The sequence below is a fragment of the Ceratina calcarata genome, unplaced genomic scaffold (assembly GCF_001652005.2).
Source record: "Ceratina calcarata isolate Rehan_Ccalc_2016 unplaced genomic scaffold, ASM165200v1 scaffold586.2, whole genome shotgun sequence".
Classification (NCBI taxonomy): domain Eukaryota; kingdom Metazoa; phylum Arthropoda; class Insecta; order Hymenoptera; family Apidae; genus Ceratina; species Ceratina calcarata.
Genome location: NW_017177087.1, coordinates 181,075 through 202,570, shown reverse-complemented (window position 1 = coordinate 202,570; position 21,496 = coordinate 181,075). Strand labels below are relative to the sequence as shown.

At 39.6% G+C, this 21,496-nt stretch overlaps 3 protein-coding genes across 3 annotated transcripts; 2 read left to right on the top strand and 1 right to left on the bottom strand.

Moving 5' to 3' along the window:
* Positions 1 to 85: 85 nt before the first annotated feature.
* Positions 86 to 6,475, bottom strand: LOC108629760 (transmembrane and TPR repeat-containing protein CG4050). Its single transcript, XM_018032613.2, has 12 exons — positions 5,660 to 6,475; positions 4,954 to 5,090; positions 4,440 to 4,521; positions 3,898 to 3,997; positions 3,548 to 3,663; positions 3,311 to 3,483; positions 2,633 to 2,888; positions 2,421 to 2,569; positions 1,756 to 2,359; positions 1,454 to 1,636; positions 1,097 to 1,381; positions 86 to 918 (listed from the first exon to the last, which is right to left on the bottom strand). The coding sequence occupies exons 1-12, from the start codon at positions 5,849 to 5,851 to the stop codon at positions 277 to 279; spliced, it is 2,919 nt and encodes a 972-aa protein (XP_017888102.1). The 5' UTR covers positions 5,852 to 6,475; the 3' UTR covers positions 86 to 276.
* Positions 6,476 to 6,722: 247 nt separating this feature from the next.
* On the top strand, positions 6,723 to 16,068 carry Nrt (Neurotactin). Its single transcript, XM_018032614.2, has 6 exons — positions 6,723 to 7,158; positions 8,534 to 8,761; positions 9,812 to 10,006; positions 10,388 to 10,592; positions 10,851 to 12,015; positions 12,246 to 16,068. Exons 2-6 carry the CDS (start codon positions 8,549 to 8,551, stop codon positions 12,631 to 12,633), a joined length of 2,166 nt encoding a protein of 721 aa, XP_017888103.1. The 5' UTR covers positions 6,723 to 7,158; positions 8,534 to 8,548; the 3' UTR covers positions 12,634 to 16,068.
* A 435-nt stretch (positions 16,069 to 16,503) lies between these two features.
* On the top strand, positions 16,504 to 21,228 carry LOC108629737 (uncharacterized). The gene is made up of 10 exons (XM_018032571.2): positions 16,504 to 17,038; positions 17,523 to 17,844; positions 17,916 to 18,119; positions 18,216 to 18,770; positions 18,842 to 19,017; positions 19,094 to 19,190; positions 19,269 to 19,583; positions 19,837 to 20,339; positions 20,408 to 20,634; positions 20,762 to 21,228. Exons 2-10 carry the CDS (start codon positions 17,638 to 17,640, stop codon positions 21,046 to 21,048), a joined length of 2,571 nt encoding a protein of 856 aa, XP_017888060.1. The 5' UTR covers positions 16,504 to 17,038; positions 17,523 to 17,637; the 3' UTR covers positions 21,049 to 21,228.
* Positions 21,229 to 21,496: the final 268 nt, after the last annotated feature.

Below are 21,496 nucleotides of genomic sequence, written 5' to 3'. Positions count from 1 at the left end.
AAGTATTTTCAACCGAATTGTTTCTCATAATTTATACAACGTAGGCGGGACGAGAGTCGTGTGGGAAGAAGAAAAACAAGAAAGATATGCACATTTTTTAAATATATTTTACAAAACGTTTCTATTCGTACAGCATATAAAACAATACTCTGTATTTATTTTATATTCACACATTAGCTCTATACGACTGTACCACTCAATATTCTTTTCGTTATACGTATAGAATACGACTTTATACAGTTGCTCGGCGGGCATTCCTTCCTTCGAACATCGATACTATGATAGGGCCATGTCCTTCTGGGCCGTACCACCGGCGTGTTTCTCCGAGTTGATCGTTTTCGTCGCGCGTTCCCGGTCGATTGTCAATTCCGTGGCGTCCGGACTCACGTTCTTACCGAATACCCTGCCAGACGCGAATTCCTGTTGCTCTTTCGCGACCGTCTGCGACGGCCTCTCGTGAACCGTTTCGCTCGGGACCACCCGTGCCGGTTTCTTCAGATGCGGTATCGTATTCAACACGTCTGCTGCGTTCTTCTTGTGCCCCGCTCCGTGGTGATTCCCGAACACGTGCTCCGTTTTTCCTAGAAACTGATTGCCGGTACTCTCAACGTTTCCAACTCCGGTACCAACGGCGTTGTTGCCGCTGGTAACATCGCCCATGCTGAAGCTTCTCTCCTTGGGTCTGAGGAACGAGTCGTCGAACACCTCTGTGTCACGTTGCTCTGGTGGCAACCTGTTGATCCGGGCTTTCACAATAGCCAAATGCCTGTGCACGTAATCTTGATGAGGAGCCAACGCTGCTGCCTGCTCCAAGCACTGTGCGGCCAGTCCCAACTTACCACGCTCCACCATTACCACGCAGAGATTGTGAAGACCTTGGATGTTCATAGGATCCAATTGCAGTATCCTACGATAACACTATAACGAAGGAGGAATGAGACATATTATGCAATACTGAAATCAACGTAACAAAGCTACAATCGAAATTTTGTTTCAAATATTTCAGTTGTTTTTGAGATGGTAACATACGAGTAAGTGCTTTCTCTTTATATGATAATAGTAGGACTTGGTTCGAATGATTAATCTAGAAACTCACGTTCTCGGCAGCGTCCAGATCTTTTATGTTGTTTATATAAATGTCGCCTAAGAGGATCAATCCTTTGACGTGATCCGGATGAAATCTGACTAGCTGATTTAAAAAGGGAGCAGCTTCGAGAGGACGTTGCTCGTCGGCGAGGAGAAGGGCCAAGTTGAACAACGCGGAACGGAAATCTTCTTTAAGAGCGACTGCGTTACGGAACCATCTTTCCGCACTTGCACTGTCGTGATCGTCCATCGCCAGCATTCCCAAATTAAAGTGAACTCGTTCGTTGTTCGAATCCTGAATACAGATGAACGACTAGTCTCGATATCATATTTATATCGTGTTAAAATGGACAGAAAGGAGTAATACTTTTCTCAAGAGCTTCAAAAGCCTTTCTCTGGCTACTTTTCGCAATTCAGCGCGTCCGAGTTCTTGAAGTAGAATAGCCGAATTTAATAACGCCTGCTCATGTTCCGGATCGAATTCGAGGGCTTTATCGAGATATGCCAAGGCCTGGGATGCTTTTCCCTGTTCGAGGAAGACGACTCCCAGCTGCAATTTTGTACCAACATATTACGGTGAGTTTCAAAAGAAATGTAAGAGAACTAATTTTTATGCGGAATTATGCCATTCTCAAGCTAAACATAATTTCATCGGTTGTGGACGCTTACGTTGTAATAGATGTCCGGATTGTTGCTATCGTAGAAGAGCGCCCGCTCATAAACCTCCTGGGCCTCCTTCGTGCGGTTCAGTTTAATGAGAACGTCGCCACGATTAATGTACGCTTGCGTGTAATCGGCGCGCATACTAATTGCCTGCCTATAAAGCAAATCGGCTTCTTCTAATCTAGTCGCGTTCTTCGCTATCAAATTCGCTAGGTTCACGAAGACATTCAAGTGATTAGGGGCTATTCGCGCTTGGTAGGACTCCCCGGGTTTCGCTTTCGGCAACAACGATTTCGCCTTCAGATAAGCATCCTCGGCTTCTTTAAACATTTTCAGGTGATTGTAAGTCCTGCCTACGTTGATGTGAGCACCGATATCGTCGCCCTGGACTTGCACGGCCATGTTGAAGAAATTTAAAGCTTCCTTGAACCTCCCTTGACTTTCCAACGCGTGGCCGACATTATTAAATAACTTCGCGTTCCGATCATTCACCTTTAATCCGGACATGAATATCGAGTATTCGTCCAACCAATCGTAGTTTCTCATAAAGGTCTTAGTCGAGTGCGCAGCCAAGAGAGTTATTATTAAAAATAATGTCAGTTTCTTAAATCTGGAAACCGAAGAAGTAGGAATTAGAAACAGTTCAAACAAGAAGGCAAGAGTTCTCTTACCTCTTCTCGCTTAGAATGCTCCATCCATAGCCAACGAGCATACAGAATCCCATGGATGGCGCATATAACACTCTTTCGGCGATGACGAATCCAACCGGGAAGAACAGGTTTGATGCGGGTAGAAACGGCAGTACCATCATAGCCAAACTCTGTACAGTACGTTTACATCTTTAAGATAAGAACTTTAAGAGTGACACTTTTCATATACCAACCATTATAAGAACGATCGAAGTCTGCCTGTTCGCTGTTAAAATCGCAGTTACCAACAATCCTATTACAGTCGTGTGGGTGGCTATGGTAGCGAGATTGCGAGGATCTATGAAACTTTCTATCAACGGTATCGTCCCCATAGTCCAATCACAGCATAAATCGTTTGGAAGAAACAGCAACCTTAGATTAACCGCAGCGAGGTAATTGTAGGTAAGCTGCCTTATCGGCGTCGGTGCCACTGATGCGGGATTGTCAAATCTGAAACATCGATCAATAAATTATCTTATTTCTATTTCTAATTGAGAACTTCCACGTTTCATTGAAATTCGTATAGAACAACTGACGTGTGAACAGAGGTGATGGGATGCGCGCCGCGGAAAAAAGAATCCTATCGAAAATGCTTTCTCTTCCTAGGTGTATAATGCATATTTTTTAATTACGTATTGATAATTTTTTCGAGTGATTGAGGATTTTATAAATTCGATTCATTCGGTCTTAGGCAAATTTCCTATAAAATAATAGAAATAGAAAGAAATTACAGGAGAAGCAAAAGACAGTTCTGCCCCACTCGCAGTCTCGTTTCTTCTCTTTCTTACGGCTTTCGACAGCTGTTCACACTCAAGTTATTTATATAGCTCAATGGTACAGGTTTAATACGTGTAATCAATGTGTACAGATACCTGGTAAATACAGGTAACTTCGAGCCCATTACATGTAGCCGAAGGATAAGTAAACTAAACGTGACAAGTGTGAGTACCGTCAGTCGTTTTGTACCTTCACTGGACCAGGCAAGCGATATCTTTTTCCCACCGAAGGCTGCCTTTAACGTCAGGAAAATATCCATTGCTCTTACCTAAAATAGAGGAAACCGAATAATAACGAAGTTTGTTTTTAGTACAACTAATATTGAGATTTACCTTTTGTACAACGAAAATTTCGTATAATACGCAAACAGCGGTAGCCGTTATCCCTTGCTCTTTGCATAACATGGCAGTGAAGACGAATGACATTGATAATATCAAAGACCTCCATCCTAGAAATGGGTAGAATAAAATATTAATCTGAGAAGTGAATGGAAAATATCTCTAAGTTCCACGAATGATGCGGAAAGAATGTGGAATAAAATAGCACATACATCTATAATTCAAGATATCGATGAAGTGTACATCAAAATTTAAATTCGCTGCTTTTAAATTTTCTACACAAATCATGAACTTTCCGGGCAACTAAATAGATCGGACATTAAAGAAGAAGTCGAACATCTTACCTGTGGATCTTCTACTTCGGCAGCATTTAGTGTACGTGATTAAAGCCGCTAAATAAAACAAGGAGGACAGCGTCTCTGCTCTTCCGACCACTCCTGTAACCTTAATAAACGATTATCCACTGATAATGCGTCGAAACCTCTTGGAACTAGGAACTACGGAAGCGATCGATCGATCGCTCGACGTCGATTCTTTGTATACTCTGTACGGACACGCGTTCCCACTCAATAACATTGTGATTGCTGAGTGGAAGAGAAACCAGGACTAGAAGTAATTACCAAACCACAGAGATCTCGCTTTAACTCTTTCAGATCTACAGCGTTTTTCTTTCTTTTGATTAATGAAAAAATTTAGCTGTACCCTGTGTTTCTCCACTGAAACGTGTGCCAAATTCCAGATTTACAGACAGAATTTAATTTATACATTTTTGAATGACTCTGTTCATTCTAACGAGGATCGGGTCTGAAAGAGTTAATTTTCGTGAAGAGTAACGTCGATCGATTTGGTCGAAACGCGTGCAGAAAACCAGTCTTGATAAACTTACTGCCTCCGTGTGTATAGGATGTACCGCGAACAGGAGAGAAGACACGAATGTCGCGGAATCGGATAGAAACATCAAGCATGTCCTAAAATAGTGATTACAACACGCTTACAATAATTAAAAACTAACAGTATTTTAAAACTAGATACAAATATTAGGTACCGGACGAAGTTAGTGCGGTTTTTTTTCATTAATACGATTGACAAATCGATTTTCGTGTGGATATTGGCAAATACGACACACAGTTGTCTTTACTTGAAAGTTTAATGTTTGTTTAGTATATATTACCCTCTAGTTTTTAATTATTTCACTGTTTAATTCGATTTTAATCATAATTTTAAGCTTGTTCCGGTATCTAATACATTATAAATCAACTAGAATTAATATCGTCGTAAACAAAACAAATAGATTTCATTATTAATGCCTGATTTATATATTGCAATTATACGTGAGATAATAATATGTTACGTAGTTATTTTCATGTTCAGAAGCTAGAAAATAATGTGTCTTAACACACCTGAAATATAGTAAGCATACTCCAACATGTAGGATAACATTAAGTAAATGATATCCCATAGGATCCAGTTGATGAATCAAGTAATTCCATCGAAATGTGAGAACGCACAGTGGCCTGTACGATTTGTGCGATTGTTCCTATTTGAGAAATTACAATTATCAGCGTATTATTATATTTTTAAATTAGACAAATAATAAAAGATGTTTGTAGAATTCCTTAAAGGCAGAAATAACAAGATTGTTAATTTTAGTACTGATACCATCAATCTTTATATTTTGTACATGTCGTGTATAACAGAATAATTAAATTTCATTGATATTTTAATATAAGTCAAGAAAACATTGCTTAATATAAGAAATGAATTGACATGAGAATTAGAATGAATTTAAACGCGATCGAATAGTCACGGCATATAAAATAACTAAGTTTCAGTGATACTTCGATACAAGCCGAAGAAACATTCCTCGATACGAAAAATGAATTGTCTTGAGAATCAGGATGAGTTTAACCGCGATCGAGTAGTATTCGGAATCAGATCGACCGGAATCATTGAAAGGGAAGGAAAAGGAGGAGAAGAGTTTGAACGGATCAATACACAAGAAGGTAGCAGAGAGAAGAGTGAAAGGGAAGGGAACGGTAGAGGGGAGATGAGGGGAAATCGAAAGCGGCTCTGTCAAAAAGCCTATGTATATCTACCGCTACCTACCTTGTGCATAGGAGTACCCCAGAAGTCATTGTAAAAAACATTTTTCAGCGGCGTATGAGGCCTCAGGTCGCGGTTGTCCTTTATCGCCGAGATGTCGTCGAACACGAAACCGCAATTGAGGCTGTTGAGATAAACGACGAAAGCGGTTACAGCGACAATCGCCGCGAGTGCTCCCCGCGCAGGCACTCCCATCACAAATAAGACATCGATCGGCCGTCCGTCTTTTCCTTCCCGATCTTCGATTGACGGAAGACGCTTCCTCGCCGGGAAACTCTTATCTTTCCCGTTCTCTCTTCTCTGCAACTACTTAACACGCTATCCTACCCTATCTATCGTCTGGGTACCGTTCGAGTCGAGAGACAGTTTTAACCCAGTGATATCCAGGAGTGAGGCAGGAATATTGTTCCCGGGCACGTAAACGCGGACAAGCTCCTTCTCGGGCACATCGCGAAAGCGAGCAATTCTATCTACGTGTCGAGCAACGATGAACGCGAGCGCGATTTCTCGCAGAACGATCCGCGGTACCCGACAAGAGACATTATATCGACGACTGGAGGAGGCTGGTTTTATCGTTTACTTGTTCCCCTCGCGGGAAATAAGGGAAGCCGCACTCGAGCCTAGAGAGGGACCGAACTCACCGAACACCGGAATCGGATAATTATATCGTACACGCGCCGCTGTTGAGAGCGAACTGTCAAACGATAGATCGGAGTATCCGTCCCGTGTATACACGATCGTACGTATGGAATCGAGCACGCTACGTCTTGTGAAACGAGTACGAAATACGACGTCGCAACGGCGACGACGCGGATTTACTTTCGGTACGAATCACGCATGCGTGGCAGTTTCCTATGAGCGCGAACTATACTATACGCACCGTACGAGAGGATTCAGATGAGTTTATTATATTATAACATTTTGTGCAATTTTTAAGCTTCTGTTCCTTGCATATATCAATTGACAGAAATGATATAAAAATACTTCTAATTTAATGATATGCATCGCTACATCGATGTATATTAATTTAATTTATTTCAATCTTCCGCAGAAATAGTTTACGTATATATTATTTTTATTGACAACGAGTTTGATATTACTTTTATATGAAACTTTTTATAATAAACGAAAATAATCGTGGGGACCATTTAAATCGATGCAATGTTGCACATGCCTGGCGTCAACCAATGGTGCCGTTCAAACTGTAGTGGGGATAAAGCCGTAAACGATGGCTCTCGGAACATCAGTCGAAGTAGGCATGCCCTAAGCGTCGTTCTCTCGGCAGTGACATTCCGGTTATTTGAAAACGGTTTTTCTAATTAAAACAATCGAATTACGTACATATTTAATCTCCTCGCGATCGATGAAGTGATAGTCGGAGGCAGGATCGACGTTATTTGCCGGTTATCGGTAAACAGTTGATAGACAGATCGACGACGCTTAAAAAGAGGAATCATCCGGCGAAATTCGGTGGCGTCCTGGATTTGATTTCTGCGAAAAGTGTGAGTGCTCAAAAGTCCGTATTCCGTTCTTTGTATTATACATGCACCACCCTGCGTTACATTTGCACGATTCGTATAACAGGAGATAGGATTGAACTGAGTCGTGAACAAATTATACGTTCCTTAAATTGCCTATAAAAAATGTAGCAGGTGCTCGTTGTAAACAATGTAGAATGCTAACGATTTATCTTTGAAATAGTCTGTATTTTCGTCTTGTGGATCAGAATTTATCCATCTAGTCAATACTAGGAATTTACAAAGATACAATTGAAGGATTATGCCCATCAGTATTAATTTTTGCTCAATTATTTAGATAATAAGTATCATATTTTTCAATAACGAAATTTGAGAAAGCCTTCGATTTCTTTCTAACATTTGCTTTGATACTTCTCGTCATACAAACTTAATTATTTATAATAAGTAACATGTAAAAGAAAGAAAGACACCTAATGTGTAGAAATTGTATTCACGAAAGAGAAAGTTGCAGCTATGTATGCATCTACATTTCTTTCGGAACCACGCGGCGTGAAACATAATATAATATAAAAGGGGCTGTGAGTTAGGGGAGAAGAGAGACGAGGCGCAAAACAAAAAGAATCGGTCACAATGCGTTTCGAACGGTGAAATTTGTTCGATCGAATTATTACGCTCGCCACCTGCTGTATTCGAATTCGTAACGTTTTCATAGACACACACAATGTGTCGAATTAAACATCAAAGTTTTCATCAGAGAGCTCTTTGTCTTATTGTTGAAACTTCTGTTCTTTTCAATAATTCATTGATTTTATATAATAAAATTATTTATCGTGAACAATTTTAAGTTGAACGTAACAATGGATATGATGCGAGTTAAAGAAACTTTAATGACTTAGGCGTCAGCGTTTGGAATTAATGCGATTAATGAGAAAGATGCCAGGTTCATTATATCGGAAAAACTAGAAACGGGTGCATTCTAACTATGTATGGCTAGACTTCTCGAGGCAATAGACTCCAGAGAGCAATGCCATCCGATCGATCGGTTTACGTCTGGGCGTCCCGACGCCAGCTGCAGTGCTTACACACGTATACAGGGTGTCCGGTAAATCGTAATATGCCGAGGAATGAAATTTTGATTGGATTGCGAACATGAGATAAATTGTTTAATCGTGTACGAATGGTTCTTCGTCATTTTACCAGTACGATATAAATCGTTACTACTCTTCCTATATCTGGGAAGATTAGCAGACAATAAAATCTTATTTAACAGATGATTGTATAATTAACCAGCAGTGAGATAATAAAAATAATTCCAAGTTTGTGATTGCGGCGATTAACGTAATTAAATGCAGGTAGGATGGAAGGAATTTAATTGGAATCGTGTCTGGTCGGTTTGTAGATATTAAAATAAAAGATGAGTCAAGGGGATCAAGAGAAGAGCATGGATAAGAAGGAAATCGCCGAGGAGGAGAGGGAGAAGATGTTGAACGCCGAGAACACGAAGCATACAGCGGCGTCGGCCACCCCGGACACGGAATCTGAAGAACAGAAACCTAAGAAGAAAATACCAATCGGCGGAATTAAGATGCCCGGCTTCTGCCGTACGAAGAGCAAAGAACCTTGCAAAGTAATGGCAACAAGAATTATTCTTAACTGAATGCTACTTGGGTTTTTCGAGTTTCACTAAAATCTTTTTCTCTGAGAATTTTAAAGGATTAAAAGGTTCAAGGGAATCATGCGTAGACTGCGGATTTTATGCATGTATAACAAAATTGTATACCGTAATATTTAAAGAATTAAAGGGCATTTTTAATAAATATCATTTCTTAAATTGATACATTAATTTGCATGAGAATCCGCAGTCTAATATTGAGATTATCAGAAAACGTGGGTTTAATTCCTAAAAAGGATTCATTTTTAATACCTCCTTCAAGTTCTAAGAATAACTATCAAAAGTAATACCAGATCCATTTTTCGAACGACTTTATCTCTTCAGCTGGGTACCTACATCTACTGCTTTAAGAGCCTTCATCCTGTTACACTTCATACCTCCATCAAAATGCTTGATATTGATAATACAGCTATTTTCAATTTTCCAAGCTTCAAATATTTAAAAAATCTTATTGTTTGAAATCCGGCATTTATTCATCCCCGTGCACATATTTTCTTATTATGCACAGAATCGTTTTGCAAGCGACTATAGAGAAACGCATACATTTTCTCCTTGCTCGATTAGCGTCTGTTTACAACGAAACCACATTGCCCGAAAGAGCACGAGCTTCCCGGAGCACCATAGCGTGTTCACGAGGGGTGCTTACAGCCCCGTAACGATTTTTTTTCCAACATTAAACCAATGGGTGACGTCAGGCAGTATACACCTGGCATTATTGATCACGCGCCTTTTAAATAATAAGCGTACCCCACTGGTAAATGACGACGGCGACCATGATCACGATGATGATGATGATCCACGAATCGAATATCGATGTGTTAGTCTACAGGAAATGTGATCGTGCGCCTATCGAGCGGACGGAAACAGATCCTCTCGACCTTTAAATAGATTCCTGGGACCCTTATGCAATTTAAAAACGACCATTATTTAATACACAGATATTTTTGAACTGTTAGGACAATCGCTTTTAAATTCGTAAATTACATGTTCCGTTTCCACCGCCAGGATGACGAGGGTAAATCCGCTGACGCTGGGGAGGGTGATGCGACAGAGAAGAACGTTAAGGAAAATGAACAAAATGTGTCCCAGGAAAAAGCGAATACGCCAAGCAAGGACGCGAAAGAGAAAGAAGCACGCAAGGGAATCCTCGATTCTATAAAGCTACCCCTAGTTTCAGTCTTTCCTAGGAAAAAGAAACAGGTACTGCATAACTAGAGCATACTTTTAAAAAAAGTCAGTAAAAAAAGTTATAATCTAATTCGGGATATTTACCAAGTCGCTGTTTATTAAGATCAAATGAAGATAATAGTTTGACTAAAAACTTAGCTACATGTTTTCCGAGAGACTTTATATATTAATGCCTAGTCAGTTGACGATTGTAACACGGAAATTCACTTGACGAAGCCTTATTTATTGGCTTTTCTTGGCTTAAAACCTAACTTCACTCAAGCGCGTACGATCTTTTGTCTACGTCGATTCTTTTCTACAATTTAATATTAGCGTGTCCACCACAATACGAACTGAGAAAGCATTTCGATATACGATTTGGAAAACTACTTAATAACAACGATATCAATTTAGGAAGATGAGCTGGAATTGGGAACTACCGGAACCGCTGGATTAGCCAGCGTCGAAACTCTGGACGATGCCGCAGGCGAAAAGAATCCCGAGGACGGTATGGAAACTGTTCGACTGGATGGAGATGCTCCCGACGATATCGAATCCCCGAAACAACACTTTCTCGTCGCCTGCATATCCGCTGCAAGGAGGAACTTATTCGTGTTAGGTACGAATTTCCATTCACGATCGTAAATTATTTTTTACTGTTTATACAAATTTCTATTTTTATAAGTAAAATTAAAGAAACGAAACGTATATAAACATTTGTTTTCACTTCTAAATATTATCAATCGTATTTTATTTTTGATACTTTTTATTCTTGTGTTTCTTAAAATTGTTTAAAATTTCCATAAATACATAAACATCGGTAGTCTATAAATTATGTTTAGATTTGATCTAATTCGTATAATGTGTATTACAATAGTGGCTGCATTGTGCATCCTGATATCAGTGCTGATCATAATCTGCATCGCTTTCGTCGTCCCGAGAAAGGCCGGTGCGCAGCTGATAAAAGATGGGAATTTCGTGAAAGCAGTGACTTCCTGCGGACCAGTGGAAGGTGTAGCTGAGGATGCAGGCTTCGCGTTCCGTGGGATTCCATACGCTATACCACCATTAGAAAACCGTCGTTGGCAGCCCGCAGAGCCGCTGCAAGATATCAAGTATTGCTGGACGAACACCTATCGAGCGCATAACGCGACGGACGTGTGTTTGCAGCGAGAGGCTTCTGGCCGCGTTATTGGTACTGAGGATTGCCTGTATCTAGACGTGTTTACGCCAAAAATTGGGTACGAATCTCCTCTGCCGGTGGTCGTTATGATCGGCGCGGAAACTCTCAGCGGCGGTTCTCCGAGCGTGATGCAGCCGTCAGCGAAAATTGCTCATGTCCGCGACATGGTGTTCGTCAGACCGAACTTCCGACTAGGTATCTTTGGTTTCTTGGCAGCGGAACCGCTATCGAGGGCGACGCATCCTCCCACATCCGGGAATTACGGGCTTTCGGATATCATTGCCGCGTTGAACTGGATTCGTCTTAATATTGAACACTTCGGTGGGAACAAATCGGCTGTAACCTTGTGGGGCCACCGAGCGGGAGCTACGCTCGTAACCACGCTGGTCGGTACTAGGCGAGCGAAGGATCTCTTCCAAAGCGTGTGGATCTCGAGCGGTAGCGCGATATTTCCAGGAAGGGAGTTAGAGCTCTCTGAAAAGCTCAGCGAACCGTTTCTAAATAATATAAGATGCAATGACGCTGCATGTCTACGAAGTAAGAGCGCCGAGGAGGTGATGGACTCTGTACCCGAAACTTGGTACGTGGAGAACGTCGGTCTGCCAGAACCTAGGGAGGCAACGGCGAGGGACAAGCGCCACGAATGGTTAGTCCTTGATGGAGCCATTCTTCAGGAGCCTGTCGGTCAAATCTGGGCGAGGGACGAATTCGCGCAGAAGATTGTAATGGGTACGACCGCCCACGCCGGGACTCCTCTCAAGTATCTCGCATCGAATGTCACGCTGAACTCTACGCAGGTCGAGAAGCTCGTGAAGGAGTCATTGCTCGGCACGATTGGCTTGGCCGATGAAGCTCTACAGTTCGTATAATATTTTTAGATGTGAGAATTCATTGATCGAGATTGATCGGGACGGGACAGAATGAAAGTTTCAATCAAACAGCATAAAAAGTCGCTCGATAGCCCGTCCCGATCCCAAGAAAAATTCCGACATTCGACTCGACATTTTCGGATTCTCGCACACCTCTAATATTTTAATTAGACTGCGGCCAACAACGATTAAAATATTTATTCGCTTATTTATTTTTCAGACGCTATAATGCAACGTTAAGAGGTTTACTCAGCATGATCTCAGACATACGCGTCGTCTGTCCACTGTTGACCGTCGCAAGGATGAAGACCAACATCCCCTTCTACGTGGCGACGCAACCCCGAGGTCAGTTTGCTGATCCGAACAGCGACGCCGCAGCGATACTCGGGTCTTATGCTGCTCGTACGCCTGCTGAGAAGAGACACGTATCCGCTATGCAGCAGCTGTTCAATTATTACGTTTGGCACGGTTCGTTATCGAATCCCGATCGTAGCGGCGTGAAACGGGTCCTGATCGTTGGTCAGGATGCGCTACCCGACCGCGACTACCCCAACTGCGATTTCTGGATAGCAAAGGACATAGTCCCGTCTTACGGACGAGTAGACTGAATCGGTTCTCTCTTCTAGTTAACTCTCGATGGACGTTCCAACGGGTCACCTCGACTACTATCTCATACAGTATTCTTTCATGAACTCTCGAGAAGAGCGCTTGTTGCCTTGCTATGTAGAATCGTGAGTCAATTTTATTCTTTCTTAGGCTGAAACTTATAGTTGCTTCTTAGTTTTCACTTTTCACTTCCCAACATACCTGATCATAAACTTAGATCAATAAATCCTTAAAAAGTATTAAGCAATAATAGAAACATAAAACGTTTAAACATACATTTACACCTCCTCTTTTGATTTTCATTAATTGTGTATCACGAATGTGATCACGAAACAATTTAGATTTGCAACAAGTATCTGGGAAGTGAGAACTGAGGAATGATTATAAATTCCAGCCTTAAAGTCATAAGTTTTGTATAAAAAAGGAACTGGAGAAATTAGAAAGTAAAAGCTGTTGGTTAGTTAAGAACGTTATTGATAAATATTTTTGTGGTGTTTTCGAGGTAACCCTTACTGACTTTCGACACGAAAACGATTTTATTTTGCTTGCCAGACGATCGATTAACTGATTAATTGATTTCGTTCTTCGAACAAAACATATCCAATGTTTCTTTACAAATCAGAGATAGATAAGTTTATATTGCTATTCTTGACTGATTTCATCGCGTCTCATTTATTTATAAGAATGTGTTTTCTTTACCAGAAATGGTAGATGAAAATCGTTATCATATTTTTATTATATTAGAATTTAAAGAACAGAGTGCGAATGTTTATACATATTTTTATTTAGATGGAAAATGGGAAATTGTCTTGTTATTACAGAATTATGGAAAAATCAGTTTAAATTAAAATCTAATATTTTAAATAACATCTACACCGTTAAAGTATATTTCTATTCTATTTTAATAATACATACGAGCGTATTTTCTTATTTATTTATATTTTTATGTAATGTACTAAAATTGCATAAACATTCGCAGTCTGTCGATGAAACAACGTTTAAAGTACTCAGTCATATCATAAAAGAATTTTTGTATGATATTTGTAGAAATCGAACGAATCGCACGTTACTTGTTTTCCTCGTTATACTTTAAGACGACGAACGATGTCCATTCGTTCGTATATCTAAATTTAACTTGGTAATATATGAAATAATAGATTATTCTTTATTTAGGAGTAACTTAAACGTACCCCGTATATCTCAGCCTTAGAACTCATGTTACTATTATTATTTATTGCATAAAACAAATAAGTACAGAATCTAATTTCTTTAGGACGCAAGATTCGCGAAACATGTAGAAGTGGATGACGACTCCGATTTAGTTATAATTATTTATTAACGTCACATTACGGCTGACTAGATGAACGACAAGACAGAAATTCTATTCTCGTTTTAAGAATATTTTTTCACCTAACGCGAACTCATTAATGAGTTTATCTAAACTCTTGGAAACCATGTACTCGTTCGCTTCGAAGTACCGTCTTTTAATGCACGGTAACGGATCGTAATACCGCTATTTCGTTTCTTTAACAAGCTGCCAGATGCATAATATATATTTGTAGGCGATACCTAACAATCCCTTCTTTGTAAATATGCTGTTACCGTTTTCTTTTATTAATTCCAATGTACTTGAATATATTTCTGCTCGCGTATGATAAGATTTCTTTTTAGGAATATTGTTTTAAGAACTGCAAATGATTTTAATATTTTGCATTGTGTACCTCTTTAATTTAAAATCTGCAGTCTAGTAATAAGTATTCTCTGATTTTTATACCGCGTAAGACTGATTTCATGAATCTCATTTCCGTATGAATGTCCAGCTTAGTTTCTAATTAATAGATCGAATAGCTTTATACTACCTCTGGCAAAAAGTATTCAATCGCGTGTAATATTACTGACATTGATATCGAATAGCACTTCGTATTCCAATTGCACTTTAAAGTGCATTTAACGTACAACCGAGAATTTTGTACTTCAAAGGCTTTAGTACTTAACTTAATATTAATTATAATTAGATATTGACTAGCATTTTTTATGTCGAAAACTTTACAGACATGAAAACAAGCTACAAAGTGATATCGTATAAAGTACTTGAAGAGAAGCTTTTAGATTTTCAACTTTTTTATAAATCGCAAATTTTTATACAAAACTAAACTAAACTTTACAAAATCGCTATAAATAGAATTTGTGCCAAACTTTTTGATACCATTATCGCATATAAACGAAATACATGGGAAATAAATAGTTCTAGATTTTTTATATCACTTCTCTTTCTCAAATTCGTATTATTGTGCTTGATCGAATACTCGTTGCCAGTGGCTGACAGTGTAAGAAAACCTGTTTGGAAGCAGTGTTTTTATCATATCGCAAAAGAAGATATGTGCAAGAAGTATCGTTTAATTATTGTACATCGGTGTGTATTCATGGAGTTTTTATGGTCACCGTCATCACCGTTTCTTTGTAATGTCAAATTGCACCAAGGCACATACTCTTTATTGTAACTCCTACTGCCTCAAAATTTCAATTAACTTGGGAACACCTTTCCAACTTCGGCAACGATTGTTGCATACGCATTTTTCTAACAAATTTTAGACGTTCCCAAGTCCATTGAAAGTATCAGGGCGAAACGTAATTTTATTATCGTTTAATTAATGTGGGCCTCCGAACGTTTGTGTGCTATTTGGAGAAAAATAAAGTCTCATTCATTTCTTTTTTTAAATGTTATATATAGTTTGAGAGAAACGTCAACTACAATTAAATACGTATAAATAGTTCACGGGTGTTTATGCCGAATTAAATATTTGCAACTACGTTTAAAAAGAACAGAAGCTTAAGTGAACAGAAAATTTCGTTTGCATTACTTTCCAACATTTCTATAAACGTATAAAGATCCGTGGTCTAACGCTAAATATCATGTATTTATTATATATTACAGTTGTAACGACAAGTAATTTTTAATAATTCAATCGTCTCCTTCTTTTAGGATCTTTTTCGTGGCAAAATTTGACCGGGAAATGCAATTAAAAACTATTGCCATTGACTTGTGCAAAAGAAGTGTTTGACTAAAATATTACAGACCTCGAGACAAGTGACCTTAGGATCATTTTATAAAATTTCCTAACATTTTATATACAAAAAGGAGTGAGAACCTGGGAAAATATAGAATTTTTTTTATATTCGATCTACCCACTGAATCGCACAAAATTCGATTCGCAAGCTACATACATTACTTATTTCTTTTTTCTTTTTTATTGGAATAAGAAGCATAATATGTATATGCTTAAATGAAATAAAGAAGGGGATAAAGATAGATTATTAACTTTTAAAGTTATTTAGATAGACTGTTTTCATGTAAGCTGATTAGAAAATGAAGTGTTTATACGATTATAATTATATTCATTGAAAAAGAATAAAAAAACGTCATGGGAACAAATAAATGTTAACATCCATGTTCGTATTTTGAGCACGTGCATATGACGTAGCTTTAAAATAATAATTGAATTTTTCCCGTATACATTTCATTTGCATATTTTATTTTTAAAAACAGAGACACATGAAATTAAATTCGAAACCAACACTTGAACGTTTAATCTTTTTTTTAAATTCTTGTATTCTTATGTTAGCATTACCCAATTTCTCTAATTCCTGGGCAATGATTTCTTTTATATCCAGTTGTTGCGAGTCGAATTATATTTTCAAGAATATTTTGATTTTACGCAGATGTATTCTTCCACATTTTTTTTTTTTCATTTTAATTATTAATTCAGTTTGGTATAGATGTTTACTACAAGAATTTGATTTACTACATGAGCCGCAGAAATAAGTTCGCGGGCCGCAAGTTGGTCAGCGCTGCTTCGTGCAGTTTAATTGTTCAAAAAGCGCATATTGTTTACGTAAGTGCGAGAACTGTTGAGAATCACTGCCAAAGAATGCGAAGGATCAAGAATCGATCATCGCTCGATCATTTTTACGGATCTCAGTCGTGAATGGGAGTCACTGGCAGGAATTCCTGAGCACTCGGTCGACAATCTTACATTTTAAAGTTAGTGGAGCAATGTTACACGGTATTCCTAATTCCTACCCTGTAGCGTAAAAGCCGTCTCCGGCCGACTTGAATCAACAGGTAGTAATCGGTCCGCGCGGTGCGTGCGTTTAAAAATAATCAAATTACTTGTTACCGCGAATCGGCGGGAAATGTACGGACGATACTGTGAAGGGAGTTCTCCCGAGTGTCCCGTTTGTGTCGGTTAAAAGGTAGTTCCGTTTTCGAAAGCGTCCGCGAGCTGCACGAACGAATTCCTCGCATTCCAACGTCGCTCCAGACACTCTGGCGAGGTTCTCCAGCATCTGCCGAAGACGAGAATGTTACTTTTGTGATTACTCATTCGGTGACATCCGTGGAATGCGGTAAGCGAATCGACTTCCTCCTACGCCTACTCGATTCCTTCTCTTCTTTCGTATTTTTATTCTTAAATATTAATAATGATAATTTCCCTTTATTGCCAGATCGTCCACAGATTTTTATCGCGTTCGCTTCCCGTTAACTTACTGACAATTCAATCGAATTAACTTGCGACAATTCGAAAACTTGTTTTTACAACATTCCTTATTTTTTCAATCCTTATTTTATGTTATATTGTTACATAGATAACGTGTTAGCAGTAACTTGAATACTACAAAATTTATTTATTTGAATTTGCAACTATCGACCGTGAGCCACCTGTTGATTTATAATTAACTTCACCGTGTATTTGAATTTAATTTTAACAAAAGTACGAAACACTTTTTCTACGTAAAAATTAATGATAAAAGTGCGATATCTTCTCTGTAGTCTGCAATTCAGTAACGCACAAATGACGATCTTATCATCGCTTCATAATTCGAATTTCAGTTAGGACAGTGTCTTTCTTCGCTCCATGGAACAATCGTTATATTTTGGCATGGGTGGCATTGGTTGACGAAAAGAAAGGGTGCTGGATAATCCAAATGGATAACGAAAGCCCATTATGGCCCAGCATCTGCAAACCCAGCATCAGCACGAATTCCTACCACTGTGCGACGTACTCTTCAACATAATTTCACTAGCCTCGTACTTTTGCGACGTTGTGTTTGACTTTGCGATGGTTTATGCTCTCGCGTATCACTCCGTGGCTCCTCCTCTTCTCTTTCCCTTGAGCATAGCTCTCATAGCAACTTCGTTGCTTATTTCTCAGGTCAGTATTCAAGACTTAATATATAAGCTCTTAATACTGCGTCTTCTAATTATATTCTTCGTTGATAATAGATTATTAGCGTACGATGGTATTTATGGGGCGCCAGGGGGAAACTAACTGGTAATGCAATAAGAGATTGCAATATCAATGAGAAGAAGGAAAACGGGAATTGGACGATATGGTGTGTCCTGCTGCTTCATTCCACCCAAATTGGAGTATTGTGGAGATACTTCAAGTTATTTATTCCGGTCAATTTAACTTACGTTAAGCACGAGGTAAGAATCTAATCTAATTCACTTCATCAATATTCGGGCACATGACGAAAGAGAATTTTTTACATTTTAATCTTAATATTACTGAAACTCGATTAGGTGAGGGAACTCTGTGTCTTGCGACTTATCCATGCCTTTTGCGAAGCCGCGCCAATGTTGCTGCTGCAGTTATACCTATTGTCAATCGGTATCAACAATGATACGAATGCCGACGGCAAGGCGAAGGAGAGCGAGAACAGAGAGGGCGACAAGCTGGCGAAACTGACCGCGGTATCCGCCGGTCTGTCTCTCTGGAGCGTTTGCTGGGCGGTTGCCAGCTTCAGCAAAGGTGCGGCGCGTCTCCGGAACTTGGAACGACTCGTGCTGACATGGCTGGGTGTGCTAGCACAGTTGGCATGGCGTTTGGGAACAGTGAGCGCCAGGGTTGGAGTACTCGTAGCTTACGCGTCTCTTTATGGTGGACAGTGGCTGTTGATCGTCATGGCTCTCCACTGGCTGTCCATGTTGATGTGGTTGCTGCTCACTCCAGATGGACTTTTCCACGGTGGCGAGCATTTGCCTGTTCTAAGGAAAACGTCATTGGCCGCGTTACTCGCTTTCGTTTACATATTCGCGTATGTAAACCTGCATGAAACGAATCATCGTCAAAAGATGGTACGCTTTTATTTTCGCTGTTCGATTCTGGAGCTCCTCCTGTAACATTTCTGATTGTGTATTTGCAACAGGTGATTTTTTACACGGTGATGTTTTTGGAAAACAGTTTGCTGATCGGTGTCTGGATAGTAGGCGTCAATCGAACTGATCTCCTCCCGCATCAGCATCACCCGAACCCTGTCACTCTCGTACTTACACTGTTAGCTTTATTCTTCGGTGGTATGTTTTTCATGGGCCTCTATTATAGGTAATTATATAAATGCATAAAATCCGCAGTCTAATAATAACTTGATTCCGGTAATGATTGAACTTTGGAAATACAGGTTTTTTCATGTACGAAGATTGAGGTACGAAGCTGGTGGAAGAATGACTGCTTCGAATCTCACTGCTTCATTATCGAATACCTCGTTATCAAATCAGGTACATACGAAAAGGAAATTAAGAACTCTAGCCTGGACGCAATAATTACAAATATCTAACAATAAATAAAACTCGCAGGAGGAAAAACAGATAGACTATACGGAGGATAAGAAATTAGATACGAACGTCGGCGTGAGGAGAGTGAAACTAAGCAACGGTGGGATACCTGGCGTGTTCAATTGCCGTTTTGCGAATCCAGCCGTGGTGAATCCGAATCGTAAGAAAAAGAAACCGACCACGTTCGTACCTCCTCCACCGCCGCAATCTCAAACTGGAGTCGCCTCGACTACCGTGAATTCGGTAGGCGATACGAAACAATGGCTCGGCGCAAACACCAATTCGCGGCAATTGATACCGTTCTGGAAGAAATCTGCGAACACTGATTCGATGCAGGTATAAATAAAAGATTAACAAAGTTGCTATTAAAATGTTTAACTATTAAAATTCTAAAATCAAGTGAACACGTGTATACTAAGAATTTCCAAAATTTTAGTTTAACATATATTACTATAGAATATAAAGTTAAATTACGATTTTTTAAACAAATGAAAGCAGTCACATATAAGTAGAACTATTTTATATCAAACAAATATTTAGCGTTATTGAAAAAATAAACTGAAATCGTACGTTCGTTGTTTCGAGGTAGAATGACCACTCGACAGTGCAAAAAACAAAAACAGACACAAGTACCACTGGCTCATTAAGCGTGAATCTGATACGAGAGAAACTTCAAGAGAAGAAGCAGCAACAGTTACGAGAATTGCGCGCTATTCAAGAAGAAATAAAGGAAGGGAAACTGTTTCCGCCTCCGTCGGCTTCAGCTTCCTCGTTCTCGTCTTCGCCTGGGTCGAATCAGCAACCACCGCCTAATACGAAGCTGCATACATCTCCTAGCTCTCCTCTGTTCACGTCCGCACCATCTATAGGCGATCAGAACGGAGGAGTGACGTTGTCCTCATGGCCACCGGTCAAGATGCACTGCATGTTACCTCCGCCACCGTCCTCGTCATATTATCCGAATGTTTATCCCTCAAACTCGTGGAGAACCACGCAGAGGGAACGAGCGGATACCCCAGAAATCCTGTTGGCGCCGAGATGTCTTCCGCATCATTATTCTCATTGGGTGCCGTCCACTCACGTTAATCACCGGTAATTAGCGAATTAAAGACTGGATAGAGTAAGATACAAAATAGCACAGCCTTAAACTTAAATTACAGACTGCGTTCGAGTCAGAACGGGGGAGAAGATAGCTCGAAAGGCGAAGGGGAAGTAGAAGGAGAAATGAGTGACATGGAGGGTAGCCAGGTGTCCTTACCACGAAGCTATACTCTGCCACGTGAATTTAAATATCATCATCCGAATAGTACTGCCAGAGAACGACGCCCAGGAAACAGCAAAGTTCCTGCGTCGCGATTTTATTTACCTTCTACAAATAGTTCTGATGGTGAGCTTCTATCTATTGTTATTAGGCACGAATTTTATGCATTTGTAAGAAACTTGAATTTGCAAAGAATACAAATACTGCATGTAATGTGTAATTGCGGAGATTTGAAGAGTGCGAAATTTTTTAGGGGATGTAGACAGCGCGGATAATGAAGAGGAGACGGATTCCGAGGTGCATTATCGCGTGAAGAACAATCACGTTATTAATCATCACTGCGAAACCCAACAGCAGCAACAACACCAACAGCAACGGTTCGCATTCGAGGAAAACAATAAGAACGAGTTCGTGAACCCTAACTCGGATTCCACGATGGCTGCGATCGTGTCCGGGAACTCTTACCTAAATAATACTCAAGGATTGCTTAGACCGAATCAGTTGTTCCGGAACAGGGTCAAACATGAAACGAAACTCTGATATTTTTTTCTATGGGCGTGCAATCGAAGAATGTATAGCAAGAGGGATCTTTGTTAAGAGAACGACGAACTTACGGTGAGCAACGAAAGTATTCGAACGACACGGTAGGAAATAATTATTCATTTTGTAAAAAGTGTACAATGCAGAAAATATTTTGATAATAACAATTTAAGGATGTATTGGCTATACAGTCAATCCTAAAAGTTTATGTATCTTAGAAAAACGCACTTCCTATAATTAAAAAGAAATCAGACGTCGGAAGAACAATGCTAATAATAGATAGCTACGTGCTAAAAAGTATAGAAGGAAATATTCAATTAATTGTTGACGCTGGCGAAAAGCTTTTTATACGGAAGTTGTAGGTATTGATATCCTCTACAAAGAAAGTTTCTATGCATTTTTCTTCTAACTCCAGTATTTAACGAGTTACGTACGATTAATTAGCATC